Below are 25,472 nucleotides of genomic sequence, written 5' to 3'. Positions count from 1 at the left end.
TAATGACTGGCACAGGGTGGAGGCATCAGTGTAGTGGTTGGGCAGAAATACAACTCTAGCTGCCGCATTTAGTACAGATCAGAGAGGAGAAAGTGTGGTAAGCGGAAGACCGATCAGTAGAGAGCTGCATTCATCCAGTCAAGAATGAATAAGAGCGACATTAAGTTGTAAGTAATTAGTTGTTGTGCTTTGTATTACAGCTCAGTGTGGTAATCCGCAACATCTTTATGTTCATTTCGGAAGCAGTTCCAGAAATCGAACCCCTATTTATCTAATATTTATGGTTTATTCTAGCGATAGGTCATCAATATTGTAGGCCTAAGAATAAAAAAGTTCCAATGTTCTAAATGGATCAATCCATGGAGGATCGATTCCCAGTCAAATTCTCTGAAATTAGCAGGTACCTTGAGAATTTAAACACTTTAAAAACGTAAAATAAAACAAAATGTCCAGAGTCATTTCACACACTGCTGAAGCATCAGTGAGCAAAGTAACGATGCTTTGCGCTGCTGCTCAAGCTTTCCGATAGTGCCCTGCAGCTATGACAACGTATAGTCTATCGCAACCAATCAGTGGGATTATCACACCTTATGTAAAAGACAAGGCAGGGAATACAGCTGTCATTTAAAGGTAATATTAAATTAGTGGACATTAGAGCTCAGCAATTGGAACAGGGAGACAATCTCTAAAAGGTTTGCCAAATTCTCTCTGTCTCTCTTGCTTTGAAGTTATGTGAAGCAAATCGAATGTTCATTGTCATACTGAGTACACCATTTTGCTGAATTTTTACAAGGTGAAACCCAAAGAAAAATGCAAGAAAATTTTGCAAAATTCAAATTGCCTTCAACAGATTCACTCAACTCTATTACTACAGCTCCGTCACTATTACTATGCATGGTAATGTGAAATTTAGTTCAAACTAATAGTTGAGTTAAACCATAATGAAAAACACAGTGCAATGCAAATCAAATAATGGATCCATGCCGATAGTAGCTTATATTCTAATGCGATTATAGGATAAGGCATCAATTCCTAACCCTATTACCATGAGGGAACATTTGAAAAATATTTGCACTCCCAGGCAACACCCATTCAAAATCATAATTCAAAGGAGCTTAGTGTAGAAGCGGATAAGGCTTTTCATGCTTTTATGTTTTGGCGGAGATTTGCTGTCTCTCACTACATCACCAGGCTGGAATTATTTTGTCTTCTCCATTTTAACATCGTGAGGATTTTTTTTTAAAGGAGCCCCATAATGTCATGAAAGCTTTGTTGGAAATCACTAGTATAGAGACAAGGGGTCCGATTCATCAAAGCTTTCAAGACATAATTCTGGAATAAAACCTTTGAAAAGTTGCAGAATTTAGGCAAAAGTTGAAGTTGTCAATTTTAGTGTTTACACGTCATTTTCTCCCAGTTGTGACAACATGGTTAGAGTAGGGGTGGGACAGGGATGTGGCAAGGGTGGGAGGCCACAGCTCCTCTAATTAATGAGAAACTCTTGGTACCATGGACATCATGGCGGGATGGACAGTGGACCCCTTTTCTAGAGACAGATATGGGTTCTGTTAGAACCCTCCTGTTAGTTTTTTCTATCTTGTGTTTTGCAGTCACGTGACCATCTGCCTATATATTCCAGCTCCGCCCTTCTGGCTTTGCTGGACTTCAGTGTTGTTTGACTGTTTTGCTAGCCTGGTGCTTCGGTGCCTATCTCTGTCAGTTTGCTTGGTCCTCTGGGACCTCTAGTACTTTTTGTCAGTTTGTCTTTTGTGTTCTACAACAATTTCTGTTTAGGAGGTGTCACATTTTTGTCCCAGTCCTTAGTACTTTTAGGGACCCCTCCCTTATTTCTATAGGTCTTCGTTCAGACTAGCCGAGGACAAAGGCGGGTCTGTTCACAAGGAACAGGCAGCCCGCTACATCATAGGGATTCAGCTTAGTCTTACTGTAGGGACAGCTTTCCCCTATCTTTCCTTAGTTCTTGTTGCAGATCATAACAGGTTCCATCATTTTGACTTACATCGACCATACATTTCTGGCATTTCTTATAGATATATAAGAATACCCTTTAGAGCCCTTGTGCACAGAGCAAGAGGTTTTAAGGTGACACACAAAATTCCTTGAATGACTATCGTATGATGCTCCATTGAATGCTATATGTTGGAAATATTCTTTCCTAGAAGCATTACTAAAGAATCCTTTGTATGATGGGATCAGATGGAACATGAACTTAAATTGTTTTCTGACAGATTCATACAGAAACAGTCCTAAAAAGTTTTACTTCTAATGACATTGGAGGATTATGGAAGTACAATAAGGCCCCATGACATAATATGTAGTCATCTTTCTCCAATTTGACTCAGCAACTTTCCTATAAACATAAATGAACTGTCCCTACTGAAACCTTGGTGTTTTTTTTAGATTTTCAGTATGAGCTGGCTTATATCTCTTTAACCTTTGAGGTACAGAACAAATGTACTTTGGATAGAATCCAAAAAAGGTGTATAGGTGTTACACGATCCCCTGAGCAGCATTGTGTAACACCATAGATGGTACATTGAAACTTCTATGTCAGTGTCAAACTGCTCTTACTTATTGAAGGAAGGGGGAAACCCCAACTCATCTCTTCTTCTACAAGCAAGACACAGAAGAATCTTACCAAGTCCTCACCACGGCTGAAAATCAACACTAAAAATGTTTCCTAACATGGTGACAGGTCAGGACATTTTATATGCATTAATGTAATGTAGAATTGGTTTAATTAACTATTACCATGTATAGTGCAAGGATTTACACCCAGATCTTTTAACCAGATGTCAACGTAATGAAATGTTACACCTACCTTTGGAGATTTTCCAATGAGTATCCGAGAAGCTTTATATCTCGCAATTTAGAAATTTAAAGACATTGATTTTACACTTGGACAATTTAATATAGATAGAATAGATAGATAGATAGATAGATAGATAGATAGATAGATAGATAGATAGATAGATAGATAGATCCATTTTACATTTTACCTAATTTAAATTACCAACTTTAGAGAATTTGGAAAATGTAAACCTTAAAGAAAATAATTAGACTACATTAATACATAAGTACACCATGTCCTACAGTATGTAATTATTATAATTCTGACAGTAACTGTTAAAAATAACCTATCGGTTTCTTCACAAATGACAGATATCATTAGTTTGCCTATATTTTGTCATATTGCAAACACAAAGTTAACATTAATTAAATTAGTATCTTTTTCTATGGTCCGATGCTCATGGATGGGTGCTGTGGGGATGGTGGTGGGAGGAAAGTTTTTAGGTTCAGTTTTAATACTTTCCATTGTTATATTTTTTCTTTTTTTTCTTCCTGTGCAATTTTTAATTGTGCGAGATGGGAATACTTCCCAAAGAGAATTTTTTTAAATATACTGTATTACTGCCATTTGGAGTTCTAGAGTAAGGCGTCACTCATACAAGTACGTTTTTTACTTAATTTATATTCATATCTTCAATGCTAAGGTTATATGTGAATTAGAATGAGTAATTAATATTACCAAAGAGGTGATGTTTCTAATACGGTTTATTATGTATTTTAGGGGAAGTGCCAAAGCAAAATTGGTGTGAATCGATTCCATTGGTTAGGACAATGATCTCCATCTTCTGGAAGAGAGTCGTGAGAACTGCTTCTTACCTGATGGCATCTACAGCTTTGATTTTAATTATATGGCTGGCATGATATCATTGTGGTGGCATAATGAACATGTGACATCGTTCACAGCCAACTAATCAAAAGAAGAGCCTCGGATGCGGTTAGGTAAGAGGCAGTTCTGAAAGCTTCTGTCCAGGGTCCGGCGAATCTATTCACACCAACCTTAATATTGATCTGTCATATATCATTACTATTTATAATATATCTCTAAAATGTAAGAATCTAAATTATAGATAGAGGACAGTCACTCAGATGGACCGCCCACTGGACTCCTAAGCCTAAGAGGAGGTATTTAGATGAATAACTTAGAATCTATGCTAAATCTTTTCCTAAAAACTTATGCATCGATTGGCTTAGCTCCTCCAACCCAATAACATGCTGATCACAAAGGGTATTTTCTATACATTGGACTCCATAAAACTTAAGTTTCTAACTTTAATGTCTTTTATTAGGTTGGGAAAAGACTGAATTTCGCTCTATGACAATAGCACTCTTCGTTCTCTGTTTTTCCTTTCTGATATTACTTAAGAAGAAAAAGAGCAAACTTCCACCAGGCCCTAAACCTTTGCCTCTTCTGGGCAACCTCCATCAGCTAGATACAAAAAATTTGGTCAAGTCTCTGAAAGAGGTACAGTATTTAGATTAGTAAATCTGCTCAACTAAAGCACTATTAGAAATCTTAGGGCCCGAATCATTATTGCGTTTGCACCTTTTTATTTGTATAATTGTTGCTTTTTGCCTGTTTTTAATTTGCGCCTTATTCTTCTTTCAGTTGCACCTATTTAAAAGTCTTTTTCATACATGTTCACCGGTTTTGTTTTATGTTTGTTTTTTTTGTTCACAATTGTAAACGGGGATTCGGGTTTCCAGATGTTTTCGGCTGATTCATCAATTGCAAAATTTTAAAATGTCACAAAAAATTTGCACACATGTAATCCGGTTCTCCGGCATGAGTGATTTTATGTACACCTGAATATTTTGTGCAAATTTTGCAACATTTTAGTGGAGAATGCAACTTTTTGTTATATAAAATTTCAAAAAAGTTTAAAGACAAAAATACACATTTTACACAAAAATCCTATACAATTTTAAAGAATTTGGTGTGAAAAGCATCAATGAGTACCAAATGACAAACAAAAGAAAAGTGACTTAAAGAAAGTGATTAATTGGGCCCTTAAATATTTTTTTTATATGTAGTCCAAAATCAAAGTGAATCTACCCCACCCTTCCAATTAATGCCCCCAGCTTACCCTAAGCCTCCTACTTCAGTGTGGGGTTTATATAAATCCCGCCCCCTTTTTGACCAGAAGTTCAGAGAAATCTGGGATTGTTGACAACTATGTATTTTTCTATAGTACAATCTCTCTCTTGTAAGATCAGCTATATGTACTACATAGTTCTTCCTTTGATTTATTTTTGGACAAGAAGTAGCTGTCTGACATCTTGAAAGTGGGTAGTTTTTCTATGACCCACTGTTTTCTCTTCCTTTCTGATTATTGCTCACCAAAACTCAAATCAGCACAATTAATTGTCTGTAATATTTTGATATTTTTTCTCATAATTATTATATTTATGCACTTATATTTATAGCTGAACAACAAATATGGTCCAGTCTTCACCATCTACCTAGGACCAAGGCCCAATGTTATCCTCTATGGATACAAGGCAGTTCGTGAAGCTCTGGTGGAACAGTCTGAAGATTTTAGTGGCAGAGGAGAGTTCCCCGCATTTTATAGATTCACTCAAGGGAATGGTAAGTATCTTAGTACCAGAGACTTGAATAATGAGCTGTTATTCATTTAAGATAGGATCATGTGCTTTAATATTAATATGAGAGAATGGTTTTGGATAAACTGAAGTTTTACTCATAAATAGAGGTGAGCAAATCAATTCAAAGAACTCTGGTCCGGCTGCCAGGTCAGAATTTCATGGCCGCTGGAGGGGAGCACTGCAAAACGCCTTGTACCTGCTTACATTCGCAGATTCTCTTTTAATTAACCATCCTGGTGTGAATACATCATGACACACACATACCATTGTGGTAGGTCAGCTTTTCTCATGAGGAGGCCTTCTTCCCAGAGGCAATGGAATACTGACCTGGCCATTGATTCAGGCAAGAGTAAATTTATTCTCTCATCTCTACCCATAATTTAAAGAGATTGTGCACTTTGAACAATCTTTATGTGTCAGAAGGGTCACCTAATGATATAGCGACCCCAGGGTGGTATTCTGTTGGAACCCCCAGCAAATAGCTGTAAGTCCAAAAATAACCCAGAAGTAATGGGATAGTCCTCCCACCCTGGCCCTGAGTCTAAAGGGTTTCCATTGTGCCACAACTCACACTGTCTACTACCATGCCACAACCAAGGCCTTCAGGGCAACTAGACCTCATAGTAGCTAGTTTTTTAGCCTGCAATAACAGGGATCATCTTTGGCCCCCAATAGGATCCAACTACTACTTCACCTGGGATTGATTCCCACTAAGACACACCAAACACTGGTCTTTTTAACTTGCTACAGTATCTGTACAGCCAAAGCAGTCTTCCCAAAGCTGTCCATTCTAGGTTGATGGTTGTGGTGGCCCACCTCCTTTATGACCATACTAGTTGCCATTCTGCTAACTCCCCCTTACAAATGCTCTAGGCATTGCTTGCCAAAAGCAGTGGTACTGTTTTACTCTCAAAGGCTCCCTTACTCTTGGCAGGGGACTTTTCTCTTCACTCAGGCATATATTATGATACCACCTGACCTTTGATTGACCACTTTTATAGCTGCAGCCTTCCATCTACACTACTTCAAAGCAGATAGAGAAGCTTGACCCCACTGGTGACCATGTCCAGGCCTATCTCTTGACCAGATTCTCAGCATGCAGATTGTCCACACATCCCAAAATTGCCTCCAAAATTCCCCCTCTTATAGGCTTATAGGATCATAGGCTTATATGCAGAATGCCTCAGCATCAACAAGCTCCTGTCATGGGTGTGTCAGAAGTGACAGACAGTCGCCCTGCAGTGGGTTGCAGGAGATCTCTACATTTGGCATTACAGGCATCTTCTTAGAGACTATCTCTAGGTCTCAGCGGCTACTTTCCTCTGGCTAATTAACACCCTGGCCTGTGTGTATAAATACCTGCTGTGTTCCAGAGGGAGGTGCCGGTGATGTTCATTACTGGGGGAGCGGTCTGGGGTTGAGCCAGTGCTGGGGGAGGTGGAGGAACCCATCCATTTAGGGAGTGACTCTACAACATACATCTCCAAGGAGATTCGCAGGAGAAAAAGAGTATGTTTTTTGTGGGAAAAATAGAATTTTTTTTGCCATCTGTCATTCAATTCCTAAACAAAAGGAGACTCGATTAACTCTTGGCAGTCTGGAGTTGGATAAACAAGGGGTTCATTTGTTACCAACCTGCAGTTCTTGCTTTGTCCTGTCAGCAGAGGTGGTGCTAGATAGCAAAACCAAGAAAATGTCTGTGTTTGTTGACAGTGGAGCCAGAGTCAGCATGGTTGGTGCTGAGTTTGTGAAGACTCATGGTCTCGCTTGCTGTGCTTTAGCTGAACCTATTTCCATCTTTGCCATTGACTCGGCGCCACTTGCACAGAAAGCATTTACTTAGATTGTACCTAATATAAAACTGAGGGTGGGGTCAGTTCATTGGTAAATAATCCCTTGCTATGTCTTGCACAATCTTCCCACACCTATTGCTTTGGGAATCCTTGGCTTGTTAAACATAATCCGTTGGTGGATTGGCAAACCGAGGAGATTGTTGAATGGGAAAATTACTGCCATGAGAACTGTTTCTCTCTTCCCTTTGTGTTGCACTAAGTCTTTCCCACACCTTGCATGACAGCTCCAATCTTCGCTAGCTCCCTGGACCTTGCTTGTCCTCTCTATCTCTCCTGTCACTCAGAAGACCTTTGTTACTTTTCCAATCACATCACTCAACATGTAATGGCACCCATGTACACCACAACCTGCCAACCATCTGGTCTGCAATAAAGCATTGCATGGCGATACATCACATACTGTATATACATGGCATAACCAATAAACATCTAAGTAGTCTTTTTAAAGAAACAGCCAGTAGTAACAGATATATGGACAGTCTATAGGATGAAAATGGGGGTCACACAATTCACTCTCCTTGTACAGTCAGAGAATTCCCGTAATACTTGATTTTCTGCTCCGATGTATGTTTTGTAATGGTATTATAGATTCCAGGAGACAGAAACAAGAGTTTGTTAGCTTGGGTACATCAACACCTTGCATGGTGACTGTTGGCTAAGCTCCCAGTCAAAACTACATCACATAATAATAATTAATCCTGATCTAAGCTTTTTATTTTGTGGCTGAGCTGTGACCTGCAGCTTTGCAATACTAGACTAGTGCTTGTGACTTAGTCATTACCAATAGATATTCATGATGTTGTGTTCTTACCATTGTTCAGACATGAACACTTCACGGCCCTCCAACAAAATGTGCCCCATTCTCTGTGGATAAAAATGATCTGCACAGTAAATATTGTGAAAACAGCTTAGATTGGTAACTGAATCCATTACATTATGTAATGTGTAAAACTCTTGGCCCAAACATTGTCTACTGGCTTACATGATCTGGCACAAATATCTGGAATTAAAATGGTATCTGCAAATCTCTGTAGAAATGTGAGTGCATTGTAAATTATGTAAAAGCGAAGTTACTTTGTAAACACATGACATCACATTTTGTAATGATTCTGAGTGACAGTTTGTGTTACAGTCCAGTGTTGCATTCACTATTCTGAAGGCTCCAGAGCTGATATCTCCCAGTGTTATTTACTGGCTCAATGGTCACACACAACTTGGTGATTTGTAGTACGGAAAGTTAAGTGAGATCTTTATAAGGCACCGGGTAGTAGGTACTGGTATAGGATGATTTCTAGTAAAGAAAGTGTCATCTTAACCAGGCACCAGCAGTAGGTACTGGTGTAGGAAAAATAACTGTGCCACTGAGCTCAGTCAGTAACATAGTTTTTAAGGTTGAAGGAAGACTAAGTCCATCTAGTTCAACCCATAGCCTAACATGTTGATCCAGAGGAAGGCAAAAAAAAACATGTGGCAAACACTAAGCTCCACATTGGGGAAAAAAATTCCTTCCTGACTCCATACGACAATCAGACTAGTTCCCTGGATCAACACCCTATCAAGGAATCTAGTATATATAACCTGTAATATTATACTTTTCAAGAAAGGCATCCATGCCCATCTTAAATTTTAGTAGTGAATCACTCATTACAACATCATGCGGCAGAGAGAGTTCCATAGTCTCACTGCTCTTACAGTAAAGAATCCCCGTCTGTGATTATGATTAAACCTTCTTTCCTCCAGACGCAGAAGATGCCCCCTTGTCCCTGTCTCAGGCCTCAGGGTAAAAAGACCAGTAGAAAGGTCTTTGTACTGTACCCTCATATACTTGTACATAGTAATAAGGTCACCTCTAAGCCTTCGTTTTTCCACAGAAAATAACCCCAAGTGTAATAACCTGTCTTGGTATTGCAGACCCCCCAGTCCTCTAATAACCTTGGTTGCTTTTCTCTGCACCCTCTCTAGTTCAGCTATGTTTTTCTTATACACAGGAGACAAGAACTGTACACAGTATTCTAAGTGTGGTCGCACTAGTGACTTGTATTGAGGTAAAACTATGTTATCCTCATGAGCATCTATGCCTCTTTTAATGCATCCCATTATTTTATTTGCCTTTGCGGCAGCTGCCTGACACTGGCCACCAAACGTGAGCTTGTCGTCCACCAATACACCAAGGTCTTTTTCAATGACAGTTTTGCCCAGTGTTTTACAATTAAGCATATAATTATACATTTTATTTCCTCTGCCCAAGTGCATTACTTTACATTTATCCCCATTAAAGCTCATTTGCCATGTATTAGCCCAAGCTTCTAGTTTACATAGATCCTCCTGTAACATAAAATTGCCCTCCTCTGTATTGATTACCCTGCAGAGTTTAGTGTCATCTGCAAATAATAAAATACTACTCTGTATACCCCCTACAAGATCGATAATAAGTATGTTAAAAAGAAGCGGGCCCAATACTGACCCCTGTGGTACCCCACTGTTAACTGAGACCCAGTCTGAGTGTGTTCCATTAATAACCACCCTTTGTTTCCTATCACTGAGCCAGTTTTTAACCCGCTTACATATATTTTCCCCTATCCTCATTGTTCTCATTTTATGTATCAACCTTTTGTGTGGAACCGTATCAAAAGCTTTTGAAAAGTCCATATACACAACATCCACTGCATTTCCTTGGTTCAGTCCAGAACTTACATCTTCATAAAAGCTGATCAGATTAGTTTGACAGGAACGGTCCCTCGTAAACCCATGTTGATATTGGGTCATGAGGTTATTCTTCTTCAAATACTCTAGTATAGCATATCTTAGGAAGCCCTCCAGGATTTTACCCACAGTAGAGGTTAAGCTTTCTGGCCTATAATTTCCAAGTTGAGTTTTTGTCCCCTTTTTGAATATTGGCACCACATTTGCTATACGCCAGTCCAGTGGTACAGACCCTGTTATTATGGAATCTTTAAAGATTAAAAATAATGGTCTATCTATGACGTTACTTAATTCCTGCAGTACTCGCGGGTGTATCCCATCCGGGCCCGGGGATTTGTCAACTTTAGTGATTTTTAGACACCGCCGTACTTCCTGCTGGGTTAAGCAAGTGACATTTAATGGAGAATTTTTGTTATCACTGATCATGTTTTCTGTCATGTGTTTTTCTTGTGTAAATACTGTTGAAAAAAAATCATTTAGCTTATTGGCTTTTTCTTCATCCTCATCCACCATTTCACCCAGACTATTTTTAAGGGGGCCAACACTATCATTTTTTTAGTTTCTTACTATTTATGTAGTTAAAGAATATTTTGGGATTATTTTTACTTTCTCAGGCAATTATTCTCTCTGCCTCAATCTTTGCTGCCTTGATTTGGTTTTTACAGAATTTATTTAATTTTCTATATTTATTTAATGCCTCATCACTACCTACTTGCTTTAGTTCTCTAAATGCTTTCTTTTTGTCACTTATTGCGCCCCTTACAGCTCTATTTAGCCATAGTGGTTTCCTCCTATTTTTAGCATGTTTATTCCCATAGGGTATATATTGTGCACAGGTCCTATTCAGGATGCTAATAAATGTCTCCCATTTGCTTTGTGTAGTTTTATGTCTCAGGATATCGTCCCAGTTTATTGCACTAAGATCATCTCTCAACCATTGGAAATTTGCCTTCCTGAAGTTTAGTGTCCTTGTAACCCCTCTACTACACATCTTATTATAGGATACATGAAAGCTTATTATTTTGTGATCACTATTACCTAAGTGACCCCCAACTCGTATATTTGATATGCGGTCTGGCCTGTTTTGTAATATTAGGTCTAACAGTGCCCTCCTTCTTGTTGGGTCCCGAACCAGTTGTGAAAGGTAATTGTCACTCATAGTTGTCAAAAACCTATTACCTTTGCTTGAACTACAGGTTTCTGTTCCCCAGTGTATTTCAGGGTAGTTAAAGTCCCCCATAATAATGACTTCTCCTTGAGTCGCTGCTTCATCTATTTGCTTTATGAGGATATTCTCCGCTGCTTCCATTATTTTAGGAGACTTATTACAAACCCCTATCAGTAATTTATTATTTTTTCCCCCTCCCCTTATCTCCACCCACAGGGACTCTACATTTTCATTAGATTCACATATATTCTCACGCAAGATGGGTTTTAAGGATGATTTTACATATAAACACACCCCCCCCCTCGCTTGTTTGTACGGTCATTTCTGAACAGACTATAGCCCTGTAAATTAACTGCCCAGTCATGGCTCCCATCCAGCCATGTCTCAGATATCCCCACCATGTCATAATTATTTTCCAACAAAATTAATTCTAATTCCTCCATTTTGTTGGTGAGGCTTCTGGCATTAGTGTACATGCATTTTATGTATCTCTCTGTACCTCTATTCCTTCCTACTATATTGACTGTTCTAACCCCCCCCCCCCCCAATTTCTTTATTTGTGCCCAGGTCACTATCTGCACTATCTTCCCCACCTATAAAATTAATACCCTACCCACAGTGTTGAGGCTAATTTTTATTTTTACTTATTCATTCTTTTCTTCCTCTTTTTCCAAGATCATTAACTTTTTTATATTTCTCTCCGTATGACGGCTTGTTTTTTTTTGTTGTGGGACAAGTTGCAAATTGAATTACACCACTCATTTTATTATAAAAATTACAATTGAGGTGAAATGGTGAAAAAAAAAGTAATACCGCCATAGTTTTTTGGGGATTGGTTTTTACAGCATTAATTGTGCAGTAAAAATTAAATAGCAACATGATTCAAAGTTTTGTTTTTATTTTTTATGATTAACTATTTTTTTAGTCCCCTTCAGGGGACTTGAATCTTCTATCTGACCACATCCCATGCCATCCCTCTCATCTATAATACAACTATATTGTAGTATGTAGCTATAATCACAGTCTCTTATAAAACCCAGCTCATGGTCTCATATAAAGCACAGCACATGGTGTCTCCTATGAAGCCCTGCCCATGGAGTCTTCTATTAAGCCCAGCTCATGGAGTCTCCAATGAAGCCCAGCCCATGGAGTCTCCTATTAAGCCCAGCCCATGGAGTCTCCAATGAAGCCCAGCCCATGGAGACTCCTATAAAGCCCAGCCCCAAAAGTACCAACATGGCAACCACAGGGGCTTTGAACAGCCCACCATGGCAACAAATCTACACCCAACAATCGCACAACAGGGATGGGTTATGGGTGGTATTCTTATCCATTTACTGTTATTATCTAGCCACTTACAGGGCTAAAAACCGCTAATCAATGGGGGTCCTGATGTTGTTGATCTATCATTACCATAAGCTTGGACAAACCCTTTAAGATTTACATGGTATGGTTGCAAACAAAATTAGACTTCTACAAAATCAGCATGTCACGCCAGGTATAAGTGCAACACAGAGGGAAAAGGGAGAGGGAGCCCAGACACTAGGGAAAGGGGGAAGTGGAGACCTCCTAGTCTGGTCTAGCGTCACCCTGTTTCAACTAACGTCCCTATATAGCATCCTCAGCTATCGCCGATCGTGTGCCTTTCCCTACTTTCCCTGGCGTAAGGCTACTGCTAGGGATGGAAGGAGATGAGCACTTGTCAACCTCCACTAAAACTCTAAAGACAACAAGGGTTGACAAAACAGGGTTAAATGGCTTAGCTTTAGATGAACTCCAAATGTGCACACGGCCTAAAGCTCCAGAGAGGACGAAGTACTGCTTCTGCTAAGCTTCACAAGTAGAAATGAATATAAACGGCGACGCCCTCTCATACACCAGACACCAGGTATATATACACCCAGGCAAGAGAGCTAATTAGCAAGAGAGAGGAAGATGCTCGGTCCAAAAGACAGCCTCCTATCTAAGCAGATGTCTGCAATGCCAAACATGGAGATCTCCTGCAACCCACTGCAGGGCGACTGTCTGTCACTTTTGACACACCCATGACACAGCATGATTATAGTATCACAGGTGGATCCAATATGGCAGCAGTCCACTTTGCTTGTTAGGTGTCAGCGGACTGCATTTTAACCTCCTTACATACTGATCAGTGAATGTCTGACCATTGATTAAAAAAATATTTGAGCCTCAAAGGCAGAAAAGTGCAGTGCACTGGGACCATTAGATAAGGGGCTCAATGTCACCTGAAAAATGACCCAAGCTAATAAATTTCATGCATTACAATTACTGATGGATTATTGAAAACATGGGAGAGATGCTCTACTGGAAACCAAGCAGTCCACATACTCTTCTTGCATAAGATTCCTGTCTGTATGTACCTGATATCATCATTCCTTGCACTGGGCTGGTACGGTAATTTCATTTATCTAAATTCACTTGAATTGAGCTGTACCTTAAGTTTCAAAAGGTCCAATGAATCACAGATGAGTCAAGCAACTTTATTCTCGAGAAATCCTTTTCCATTGATATTTTAGTTTTTTTTTTTCTATAGGATCTTTCTGACTATATTAACATAGTCATTAAATGCTCTTTCAAACAAGTGTTAATCGTAGATCTGTAGACCCAAACTAAAAGCATCAAAAGCCTTACCATGGTTTGAGTTCAGGCTATTACACCCAGATCCATAATGTGGATGCAAATATTATAGTCATCTTAATAAGTCCTTAATGTTACGAGTTCAACTTTTACTGTGTATGCATATTTTCTCCTAACTTAAGGATAGCATTTTCCAATGGTGAGAAGTGGAAGCTACTCAGGCGTTTTGCATTGGTCACCCTTCGAAATTTTGGAATGGGAAAGAGGAGTATAGAAGAAAGAATTCAAGAGGAAGCGCAATTCATGTTGGAAGAGTTTAGGAACACAAAGCGTAAGGACCAGGAAATCCTGAAATGTTGCATGTTCTTTTAAAAATTTTCTGTACTGACTCTTTCTAAAAAGTCTTTTTTCCTTTGCAGAAGAAAATACTGAAAAGATTTACTACAATTGATTTCCAAGTTGATTTCTTTATTAAAACTGATCTTTATTAACTTTGTTTACTCTGCAGAAAAAACCTTTGATCCAACTTTCTTCTTGAGCCGAGCCGTTTCCAATGTCATCTGCTCAATCATCTTCGGTAATCGGTTGGAATATGAAGACAAGAGGTTCCTGTCACTTGTTCAACTCATCAACGACAATTTTCAAGTCTTAAGCTCTGGTTGGGGAATGGTAAGAGGAACAAAATTTAATTTTGTGTTTTACTTCACTTTATCTTTGTACCTACTATGGAGGCTGAAACCACGACTACTATGGGGTCCTTGTGAGGATACAGATGGTAAGAGAGGCAGTGCTTAGTTTGGTGTGCTACTGTCATTATGGCTATGGTACATTTGGGTTAGTTGGGTTTTCTTTTATGCAAATGTCCCTTAAAATTCAAACACTTTTTTGAGACAATTTTAGGAAAAATATCTTTGAACTGCACTCTGCTTTATTAGTAATTATATATAGCTCATGTTCATCACAAAATCTTAATATAAGAGGTATGTAACCCATTTAAATTAAAGGGAGTGAAACCTTGACAGCCTAGGGAGAGGTCATCAATAGCAGATTTGTGAGTATCCAACACCAAGTACCTCCACCGATATGCTTTTTCAAACAATTTTATTAAGTTTTTAATTAACATACATTTGGATAGGAAAGGGAAAAGGGTTATTTGGGGAGGATGCGACAACATAGGTTCTTACTTTGTTTTATTGGGGAAGTCCAACTGGAGGGTAGTCTGAGGGAATGAAGGATAGGTAAATATAAATACATATATATAACCTTAAGCGTAATGTTTTCATACATATAATAATTGTTAAACCATTTTGTGATTTAGTTTACTAATCATATTTATAATTAGAGAGGAATAATACCGTATTTTTTCGGACTATAAGACGCACCGGACCATAAGACGCACCTAGGTTTTAGAGGAGGAAAAAAAAAATTTAAGCCAAAAATGTGTTCATGATGCACTTTTAAGGGGGAGGGGGTCTTCTGCTGACACTGGTATAGCGGTAATGTCCCCCAATTCTGACAATATCCCCCATCCTGGTATATATGCCCCCCCTTCCTTTTATACGTGGTCCCCATCCCCATCCTGGTGTGCATGTAACCCCTCCATCCTGGTATGCATGGCTCCCTCATCCTTATCCTGGTATGCATGGCACCCCTCATCCCTATCCTGGTTTGCATGGCACCCCTCATCCTTATCCTGGTATGCATGGCTCCCTCATCCCTGTCCTGGTATGCATGGCACCCCTCATCCCTATCCTGGTATGGATGGCACCCCTCATCCCTGTCCTGGTATGCATGGCCCCTCATCCCTATCCTGGTATGCATGGTACCCCTAGTCCCTATCATGGTATGCATGGCACAGCAATCCCCATCCTGGTATGCATGGCACCCCTCATCCCTGTCCTGGTATGCATGGCACCGCTCATCCCTGTCCTGGTATGCATGGCACCCCTCATCCCTGTCCTGGTATGCATGGCACCCCTTATCCCAGTCCTGGTATGCATGGCACCCCTAATCCCCATCCTGGTATGCATGGCACCCCTAATCCCCATTCTGGTATGCATGGCACCCCTAATCCCTATCCTGGTATGCATGGCACCCCTAATCCCTATCTTGGTATGCATGGCACCCCTAATCCCTATCCTGGTATGTATGGCACCCCTAATCCCTATCCTGGTATGCATGGCACCCCTCATCCTTACACTAGTATGTATGGCCCCCTCATCCTTAGCCTAGTATACATGGTCCCCCTAATCCCCATCATTCTGCACATAAAAAAAATAAAAACTCCTACTCACCTTTCTTCTCTCCTCCAGGACTGCGTCCTGTCTTCCTGCACTGATCTCTCCATGTGAGCCGCGCATGACGTCACTGCCATGCGCGGCTCACAAGGAGAGATCAGCTGCCGGAAGTCACTGCTCCCCACGTCGGGACTGTGTGCGCAGGGAGCAGTGACTTCACTCTCCTTCATAGCCGGCACAAAGTGTAGCCGCGCTGCTGCCCATGGGCATGGGGAGCAGTGAATTTTAATTTTCTTTAGCAGCGGGGACAGTGTAGGCTGCAGCAGGCGGCTGCTGCCTCCTGTGCCCCACTCCTCCACCGATACTGCTACCCCAACACCCCACATATACATACACCCCCCCAACATTCGGACTATAAGAAGCACCCCCCATTTTCCTCCAAAATTTTGGAGGAAAAAAGTGCGTCTTATAGTCCAAAAAATACGGTAAATAGTCAGTATTAGGAAGAGTAGCAAATCCAAGGTTTCCATCTTTTGTAATATGATTCGTAATAATTATTCGCTATTGCATGACTTCTTTCATAAGAATTGTGTAAAGTAATTTTGTTAGTAAGTTCACTAATTGTAGGTACATTTCTTTCCATAGTGCCGCTATAGCATTTTTGGTTACTAAGAAAATCTAATATATATAATCGTCTTATCCCGCCTGTCTCTCTGTCTGTCTGTATGTCTGCCCTTCTGTCCAGGAAATCCCGCGTCGCTGATTGGTCCGGCCGCGGTCAATCAGTGACGTGGGATTTCAGAAAAAGATGGCAGCCGTTAGCGGCTCATCTGCTGCACGGATGTCAGCTGCGATTCAGGCAGGAGATGACCGGCGCTAGTGGTGTTTAAATTTGGCGCCAATATCGCTGATTGGTCGTGGCCGGCGGCCGCGACCAATCAGCAAACCGTGTTAGTGAGGACAGGAGAGCGTGTTTATATTTGGCACCAAAATCGCTGATTGGTCGAGGCCACCGGCCGCGACCAATCAGCGATATTGGTGCCAAATTTAAACACCGCGCTGCTGATTGCGCCCGGTCAGCCGCAAACATATTCTAGAATACCCGATGCGTTAGAATCGGGCCACCATCTAGTATGGATTATAATTGGCTCATAATTTGGGTTGATATTTTCTAGATCAAGGGAAAGCAGAGCCATTTGAGACGTTGTAGCCAATTTTAGTTGTGTGATTTTGTTAATCAAAATTTTTACATCGTTCCAAAGGGGAAGTAATCTAGGGCATCCCCAAAACATATGGATTAAATCCCCTTTTGAACCGCAGTCTCTCCAACAGGAAGCGGATTGATCCAGAAAAGCCTTAGCTAATTTTACTGAAGTGAAATACCATCTCGATACTATTTTAAAAAAAGATTCATGTAATGAGGCACAAATGTTAGATGAATACATAGATTTAAATGAAGATTGCCATTGTTCTGAAGTAAAAGTAATATTTAATCTTTTTCCTAATTGTTTATGAAAGATGTTTTCTTGAATTCTGAGTCTTTATTTAGGAGACCACAAATATTCTTTGATTTCAAATATAGGTTATTATTGGGGTTACAGATCATAGAACTAATAGGCTCAGTAACTAACGATTTTTTTTGAGAAGAAAGTGTAATAATTTTTTTATTGCGTCAAGGGAGATAAGGTCCTCGTTGGTAAAGTTATTTTGATCTTTTAATTGTTGGTTTGAGAAAAAATCATTACCATTGTGAAGATCTTTAAATTTAGTTATGTTTTTTGATCTCCATGTATCAGGAAGTTTCTCGTTTGACATTAGTTCGAGGAACTTTAATGATACATGTTTTAATTGGTCATACCTACATCTCCCTTTACTTTGTTGTTCTGCAAGAAATTTCCATGCCTGGATAGTAGCTGACAAAATGGCGGGTGTGGGGGAGTCTAAAGGAAGGAGACAGTAGATGGTTTAGAATTAGCTCTTTTAATGGAATGCTTTTAAGTACTGCTCAATTTCTACCCATGCTGGAAGATTTTCCGTTTTGATCCAATTTACAGATTGTCTAATTAAATTTGTGTTATAATAATTAATAATGCTAGGGAGAGCTAATCCTCCGTTAAGTTTACTCTTAACTAATGTTTTACTTGCTACCCTGGCTTTCTTTTGGTTCCATATAAAACTGTTCGGAATAGTTTGAAGTTTTCTCAAGGTATTAATAGGAATAACCAATGGAATGGCCCTAAAGATATATAGTATTTTTGGTAAAGAGAATAATTTAAAAGTAATAATTCTGCCCACCCAAGATAACTCGTATTTGGAAAAATTGTTTAGTTCACTTTTAGTGTTGTGCGAGTATGTTCTGTCCGAGTACGCTCCGGCCAAGCTCCGAGTGTTTATAGCTGCTTGGTGATATGGTTAAATCGCTCCCGTGTGCATGATTTGCAACTGTTTGGCAGCTTTATTACTTGTGAGGAATGTGTAAGAAATAGACATTCCTCCCATGTAATAAAACTGTCAAACAGTCGCAAATCATGCACACGGGAGTGATTCAAGCATATCACCGAGCAGCTATAAATACTCGGTGCTCGGCCCGAGTGTACTCGGCGAAAGGATTAACAGAACATACTCGCTCAACACTATTCACTTTGTATAGATTTCGTAATAGTTTTTAGATTGAGACTTATTGTGTTATATCGGTATCTGGTTAAGTGTATTCTCAAATATGAGATAGCTTCTGCTTCCCATTCAAAGGAAGAAAAGCTCTTCATATCGTTTTTCGTAGAATCCTCAATAAAAAAGTCCAAAATTGTTGATTTAGTAGCGTTAATTTTATAGTAGGATAGTTTTGAAAATTTTTCAATAATTAAGAGATAAAAGATATGGCATAAAGTGTCAAAGTTGTTCTTATAAATTGAGAATTAAATCCAAATTTAAGAAGTGTTGCATTAAGGAAGTCCCAGTTGATTCTGTTGAAGGCTTTTTCGGCATCTAACGTTAATCAAATTGATGGAGTCATAGTCTGTTTTATGATATTGATTAAATTAAAGATTTTTCTGGCGCCATCAGTCATTTGTCGTCCTTCGATAAATCCAAGTTGGTCCTTATGGATAATTTTTGGTAGAATTTTCTTCAGTCTATTTGCAATGATTTTTGAAAAGATTTTGACATCCTGTATAATCCTGTATTAATAAGAGTTAAGGGCCTATAATTTTTGACTTGTTCTTAGTCTCCTTTGGGCTTGGAGATTAATGTTATAGTGGCCTATAACATTTCTGGGGGAAATTCTCCTTTTCTTGAGACCTTATTAAGAACTTCTGTCAAATGTGGGACTAATAAAGGGCTAAAAAGTAGGTAATATTTGTTAGAATAACCATCAGGGCCAGGTGATTTTTTGGTTTTCAGTTTTTTAATAACTTCTATAACTTCGCCTTCAGTTATTGGAGAATTAAGATGCTTTAATTGTTGTTCAGAGATTGAGGTAGATTAATTTGGGAAATAAAATCCTCCGTTTTTCCCTTAGTAGGTTGCGAAGTGTTTCTATCAAATTTCAAGTTATATAGATTGGTGTAGTATTCCGCAAAAGCATTAGCGATATCTTTAGGGTGGGTCACTAATAATCCCCTGTGATAAATCCCATTAATTATTTTTTTTATTCTTATTGCTTTAAGTTTTTGGGCCATTAATTTGGTTGACTTGTTAAAAGATGAATAATAGTTAGATTTCATTATTCTAGCAAATTTGTCATATTTGTTATATAAAGCTGACCTTAATTCAGTTCTAATTTTGAGGATTTCTGAATGTAGTTTTGGTGAGGGGCTAAGTAAATTCTGTTGTAAGGTTTCCTTAGCTTTGAGTTCTGATTGTAATTTAGAAACTTTTTCTTTATTGATCTTGTTGTTTTTATAGGAGATGTGAGTCAACAAACCCCTAATTACCGCCTTGTGGGCGTTCCGTATGATAAATGGGCATATATTATCAATTTTATTTTCTTTGAAATAATTACTAATGGTTTGTTCTATTTCTTTTTTGTACAATGGAGATTGCAAGAGGGAAGAATTGCATTTCCATAAGAAATTTGAATAGTTGGGCCTTCCTAAAGATATTTCACATAATATTGGTAAATGGTCTGAGAAGGTTTTTGCATTTATTGCTACTTTTTTAAATCTCGAGATTGAAGGTGAGTCCGTTAGAATTAAGTCTACACTACAGAAAGTTTTGTAGACCTCAGAATAAAATGAGTACTCCAATGAAGTTGCGTTCAAACATCTAAATACGTCTAAGTATTCTTGTTTATGTAACCATTTTTTAAGAGTGGGAAAGGAACCTCTGTTGGGAGCAGTGGAATCTAGAGTACCATCTGGTACAAGATTAAAATCTCCTAATAATAACAGAGTTCCTTTTTTTATATCTTGATTTTGGTTGCTAGATTATCAGGGAAATGCATATGCGCTTTATTTGGCGTAGAAACATTGGCAATAGTCGTTAAATGATTGTTAATTAAGCAAACTAAGATAAGGTACTTTCCTTCAGAGTCTGAGTATTCAGATAATAGTTCAATCGAGCTGGTATTTTAATGATGGTTATGACTCCTGCTTTTTTTTTTGCATTCAATGATTTGAAGATAAATGGGTAATCTTTATGTTCAAACTTTGGGTGATCTTCCCTAGTTAGTTTAGTTTCTTGGAGACATATAATATCGGCTTTACTGTTTTTAATTTCTTTCCATGTTACAAATCTTTTCTTTGGACTATTTAATCCTCTCACATTTAAAGTCAGAAATTTAGTATCCATTAAAACAAATTAGAAACCTTTAGTAATATCTAATATCAAAACAGTTCAATATTGGAAGAACCCAGTCCTTCAGTGGGTATTCTTCCTCACGGGAAAAGTTTGTGATCTAGCTCCGGAATCTCATCTACATATTTTTAGAAGATTCCTGTTTGTACATGAGAGTTTGTTACCTTTTTCTTCAGGTAACAATTTAAGACCGAAAGGAATTTGGAAAAATTATATCTTTATTGTTCAGTCCTTCGGCCTTGAATATCCCCGATGGATCTACCTCCTTGTCCAGGTGTGAGAAAAATTCCATCCCTTCCTGTGGCGATAGGATTGAAATAATTCTACCTCTGTAGTTGACTAGTATTTTAGTGGGGAAACCCATCTATATAGTATTCCTTTTTTACGGAGGATAGATGTAAATTCGATAAAGGATTGTCCTGCTTGTAGAGTTTCTTTAGATAGATCGGCGTAACTTTTAAGGTGATCGTATGGTTCAGGAAATTGTTTTTTCTCTTTCATATACTCCAATAGTTTTTCTTTTGTGGAGTAGAAATGGAAGCGGAGAGTTGTATCTCTGGGGATTTCAGTGGGAATTGAATTGGGGCGTGGCAAACAATGTATTCTGGCTATCATTAGTTTGAGTTCTGGAATCGATGGGAGTACTTTTTGCAAAATGTTTTTGATGTGATGGGGAAGTTTATTTTGTGAAATTTTCTCTGATGTACCCCTTATTTTAACGTTATTACGTCGGTTCCGATCTTCAAGATCTGCTAATTTGGTCCGTAAGTATTGGATTTCTTTTTGGCTATCCTGTTGTTGTTCATTTAAACCATCACTCTTTTTTTCCAGGACATCAATTCTTGTGTCACCATTGTCGAGTCTATGGTTAATCAATTCTAAGTTAGCTTGTAAAAGTTTGGTTTGTTTGTCAAAGACTGATTCGAAGTTGTCATTCAATGCATATACTAGATCTTTTACATACTGTTCAGAAGCATTTTTCCATGAAGCTTCTACTTGATCAATTTTTGTATATGTTTTTGGTCTGATTACTGGGGTGTCATTAGAAGTAGTGTCTTTGTCTAGTCTAGGTCTACTTTTTTCAGGGCTTTGCGATAGGGAAGCATCATAAAATTCGTCCTCCGATTCAGATATTGTGTCTTTTTTTTTGTTTTTTTTTAACTAATTCCTCTTTGTTTCTTTTAGATTTTTTATTAGAATTAGTGGGAATAGAAATTTCCATTTTAGTTGGTTGGTCATTAATTATATTGTCTAATTCTTTCAACATTTTAGTATTTGTGTCCTCTCCATTACCTGGGTTGTATGATGCTCCTTCTGCCCCTTTAATATAACTAGATATAGCGGACTCTATTTCAGGTGAGTGTCTAGAAGAGCTTGTGAGAGATGAGGATTTTTGGGACTGTTTCATTCTTTGTGGGCGAACCTTATTAGGGCTGACTGTAGAGTTACTTTCTTGTGTAACTTTTGTTTTATTAGTAAGATTATTTTTATCCATTGCGAACTAGTTAAGTCTAATTGAGAGTATATCATTTTATCTATCGGCAGACAAAAATTAGTATCATTCAATATAAGTATTTAGGTTAAGTATGAGAAATATAATAGAATAATACAACACTCAATGTAGCTGTACTCATAAGGGTACATAAAACGTAGTAAGTAACGTATGTCAATTAAGTTTCAACAATGCTCTTTGGCTTATAAGACTATATAACCAGTTTAGGTTAATATGAATATAATGTTGTTGTTATATAAGACGAGTGAACATATAACCTTTGAGTAATTATAAAACAATTAAATCAGCTTATCGTGCTTAAATTTACTCGACAAATATAAGAGTCGTTAATATAGTTGCTTTAACAAAACAAAGGATTATTAAAGCTTTTGCCCCCGTCTTTGAGGTGAAAACTGGTGAAGCACCAGGTAGCAATGCAGTAGTTGAAGCATTAAAGGTGCCGGCTCCTGGGCTCCGTTATTTAACTTCGGTTATCAGCAGGGGAAGAGATACTGTATTATTCTGCAGATCCAACAATAGCTTATGCTTGTTTCCTTACTTGAATACTTTTAGGAATCCAAGTGATGGTCAGAAAATCCCAAATAATGGTTAAACTCAAAGTGATTTTTATGTAATAGATTCACCAAAGGTTTTATTCCATTTTTATTATACTAAGATAGTGCCACACAACCCACTGAATATGATCCCGCAAACAGAGGGATCATAACTCCACAGATTCTCAGGTGACCCCTGCAAATATAAGCAGATAGGGGTTTTGATGACACTGGCTTCAGTGCTTCGGTGTTTTCACCTCAGTTGCCAGCAGGAGAGCTAATGCGCTTTTTTTTAATGCAGATCCACTGCTAATTCCTGCCCAAGACCTTGTTGCAGCGCTTCCAAGGTATGGTGGAGGTCCACAAAAAATCTGGGTGAGGGTCAGGGTATTATGACTGTCAAGGTCCCCTTAGATTACTCTCCGCACTCCTCTGAGTATTCCAGGAGCGCAAGTTTCCCTGCGTACGCCCGCTAGCAGTGACAACAGAGATCCGCGCTCCCCTGATTCCTCCTCAAAAATCATACTGCTGCTTCACCTTAGAAGGGTCAGGTGATGTCTATAATGACACTGGTGGCAATGTAAGTGATGTCTGCTTTGCTGTCACTCACCTCTATTAGTGCGTTGTGCTGCTCCACGGACCGCCAGCGATTTCACAGACCCGCCGGTAAATCCTGTCTGTGTCCTTGCTGCAGCGCTTCCAAGAGACTGAGGAAGGTTCTCAAAAGATCCAGGTGAGGGTTAGGGTTAGGGTCAGGGTATTATGACTGTCAGGGTCCCCTTAGATTATTCTCTGCGCTCCTCTAACTGAACCGCAAGTCTCCCTGCATGTGCCACAAACAGGGGTAACAGAGATCCGTGATCCCCTGATTCCTCCTCAGAGATCCCACTGCTGCTTCACCTGAAAATGATCAGGTGATGTCTATAGGGATACAGGTGGCACTGTAAGTAGTGTCTGCCTTGCTGTCACTCACTTCTGTTGGAGCGCTGTCCTGCTCCACGGACCACCGGCAGTTCCACAGAGCCGCTGGTAAATCCTATCTGTATCCTTGTTGCAGAGCTTCCAAGAGGCTGATGGAGGTTCACAAAAGATCCAGGTGAGGGTCAGGGTCGGGGTGTAATGACTGTCAGGGACCCCTTAAACTACCCTCTGCGCTGTCTGACTGTTTCAGGACCGCAAGTCTCCCTGTATGCGCCCACATAGAGAGAACAGAGATCCACGATCCCCAGATTTTTCACTACTGCTACACCTGAGGAGGGTCAGGTGAGGTCTATAGGGACACAGGTGACAGTGTGTATAGTATTCGCTGTATTTCCTCTCTCCTCAATTGATGCACTGTGCTGCTCCCCGGACCACCGGCAATCCACTCTGCTATCTTTATTGCGATGTCTCCAGGTATCTGGAGGAGGTCCAAAAGGGTCCAAGGTCAGGGTCAGGATGAGGGTCTTTTAGATGTCACTGTCGCCGTTGGATTCTCTTCACTCCTAAATGGTTGGTAGTGGTCCGTGCCTCTTTTACTGCAGTTGCTGACAGAAGATGGACCCGCCAGGGTTTTCTGTGGATAGACTGGCTTCTAAGGTGTCTATCTTTTCAGAATAATCCTCTGGATGTTATATGGTGCCCTCCACCGATATGCTGATATTTGGTGCCATCGTCTCCTAAAATACCCAGTAAAGGCAACAAGAATTCCATATCTCCATAGATTGTGTATTGAGCATTCTTGGGTGCTTCAGCCCTTGATAACTTGAGTACTTGAGAACGACCACTACAAAGAATAAAGAGCTATCTTGACTCCATTCACTGTGTCCTTCCAGTGGCAACAAAACCGATCTGATATTGATGACCTGTCCTAAGAATATAGAATATCACTGTCCCGGACAATTCCTTTAATTTTACCCGTGTTCCCATCTATGCCTAAAAATTTTACTGAACATCACAGCTAAAGATTTAACCATTATAGATCCATCTATTCCAAGTTGCATAAATCAGAGCCACATAGAGAAATCATGGGTTTACGGGGTACTGTGGCACCCCAGGAGTCAGGTTGCCACATTGACATTGCCTACCTCACAGCGGGTGATGCCATGCCTAGAAGCAAGGAGGGGTCCCCTTATTAAGTGACACCAGCATCCAACACTTTTCACAGCTCCAGACTAGAAGGGGGAGCTCCTCCCCTTTAAATTGGAGCCTGGAGGTGGGGTTTTGAAAAGTCAGTTGGAGTGAGAAAAGGGAGTTGGAGACAGGAGAGCGACGAGGGACAACCTGGGGAAGGGAGCTGTGACCAAGCTCGCTCCAGAGGAAAGCGCAAGAAACAGGACACCAGAGTCCGTGGTTGTTCAGGTACTAAAGTCCTGACAGCTAAATCCGGAGGGCAGGAGACTGCAGGTCTCCTGGCCCCACCAAACGCCCGGTGGCTCAGCAGCATACTAGGACCCGGCGCCGCCACGAAGGAGCGACACCTGAAAAGCGCTCGAGCCTTCTGCGATATGGGCGAGGAATAAACAATTGCTCAGGAATGAGGGCCGCAGCATAGCTTTAAGCAGCAGGGCCAGAGAGGATAACGCAGAGGGAAGGCCTACAACTCCACCTGGTGAGGTG

At 39.6% G+C, this 25,472-nt stretch overlaps 1 protein-coding gene and 1 long non-coding RNA gene across 2 annotated transcripts in view; one reads left to right on the top strand and one right to left on the bottom strand.

Annotated features, from left to right (window-relative positions):
* The first annotated feature begins 2,532 nt into the window (after window positions 1-2,532).
* Window positions 2,533-25,472, top strand: part of LOC141154947 (cytochrome P450 2F3-like) — a 52,986-nt gene continuing 30,046 nt past the window's right edge. The window contains exons 1-5 of the mRNA XM_073641523.1: window positions 2,533-2,716; window positions 4,158-4,333; window positions 5,296-5,462; window positions 13,980-14,128; window positions 14,306-14,466. Of these exons, the coding sequence (XP_073497624.1) occupies window positions 2,695-2,716; window positions 4,158-4,333; window positions 5,296-5,462; window positions 13,980-14,128; window positions 14,306-14,466 (675 nt within the window). The 5' untranslated portion in view covers window positions 2,533-2,694. The remainder of the gene's footprint in view (window positions 2,717-4,157; window positions 4,334-5,295; window positions 5,463-13,979; window positions 14,129-14,305; window positions 14,467-25,472) is intronic.
* Window positions 14,283-24,539, bottom strand: LOC141154948 (uncharacterized). The gene is made up of 3 exons (XR_012247499.1): window positions 23,485-24,539; window positions 14,982-15,016; window positions 14,283-14,452 (listed from the first exon to the last, which is right to left on the bottom strand). It is a non-coding gene; the product is annotated as an uncharacterized lncRNA (long non-coding RNA).

Source organism: Phyllobates terribilis, unplaced genomic scaffold (genome assembly GCF_046119375.1).
Source record: "Phyllobates terribilis strain yellow unplaced genomic scaffold, ASM4611937v1 Scaffold_7__3_contigs__length_470593459, whole genome shotgun sequence".
Lineage (NCBI taxonomy): Eukaryota > Metazoa > Chordata > Amphibia > Anura > Dendrobatidae > Phyllobates > Phyllobates terribilis.
The sequence above is the reverse complement of the archived record's forward strand: the minus strand, read 5'-3'. Positions and strand labels throughout refer to the sequence as shown.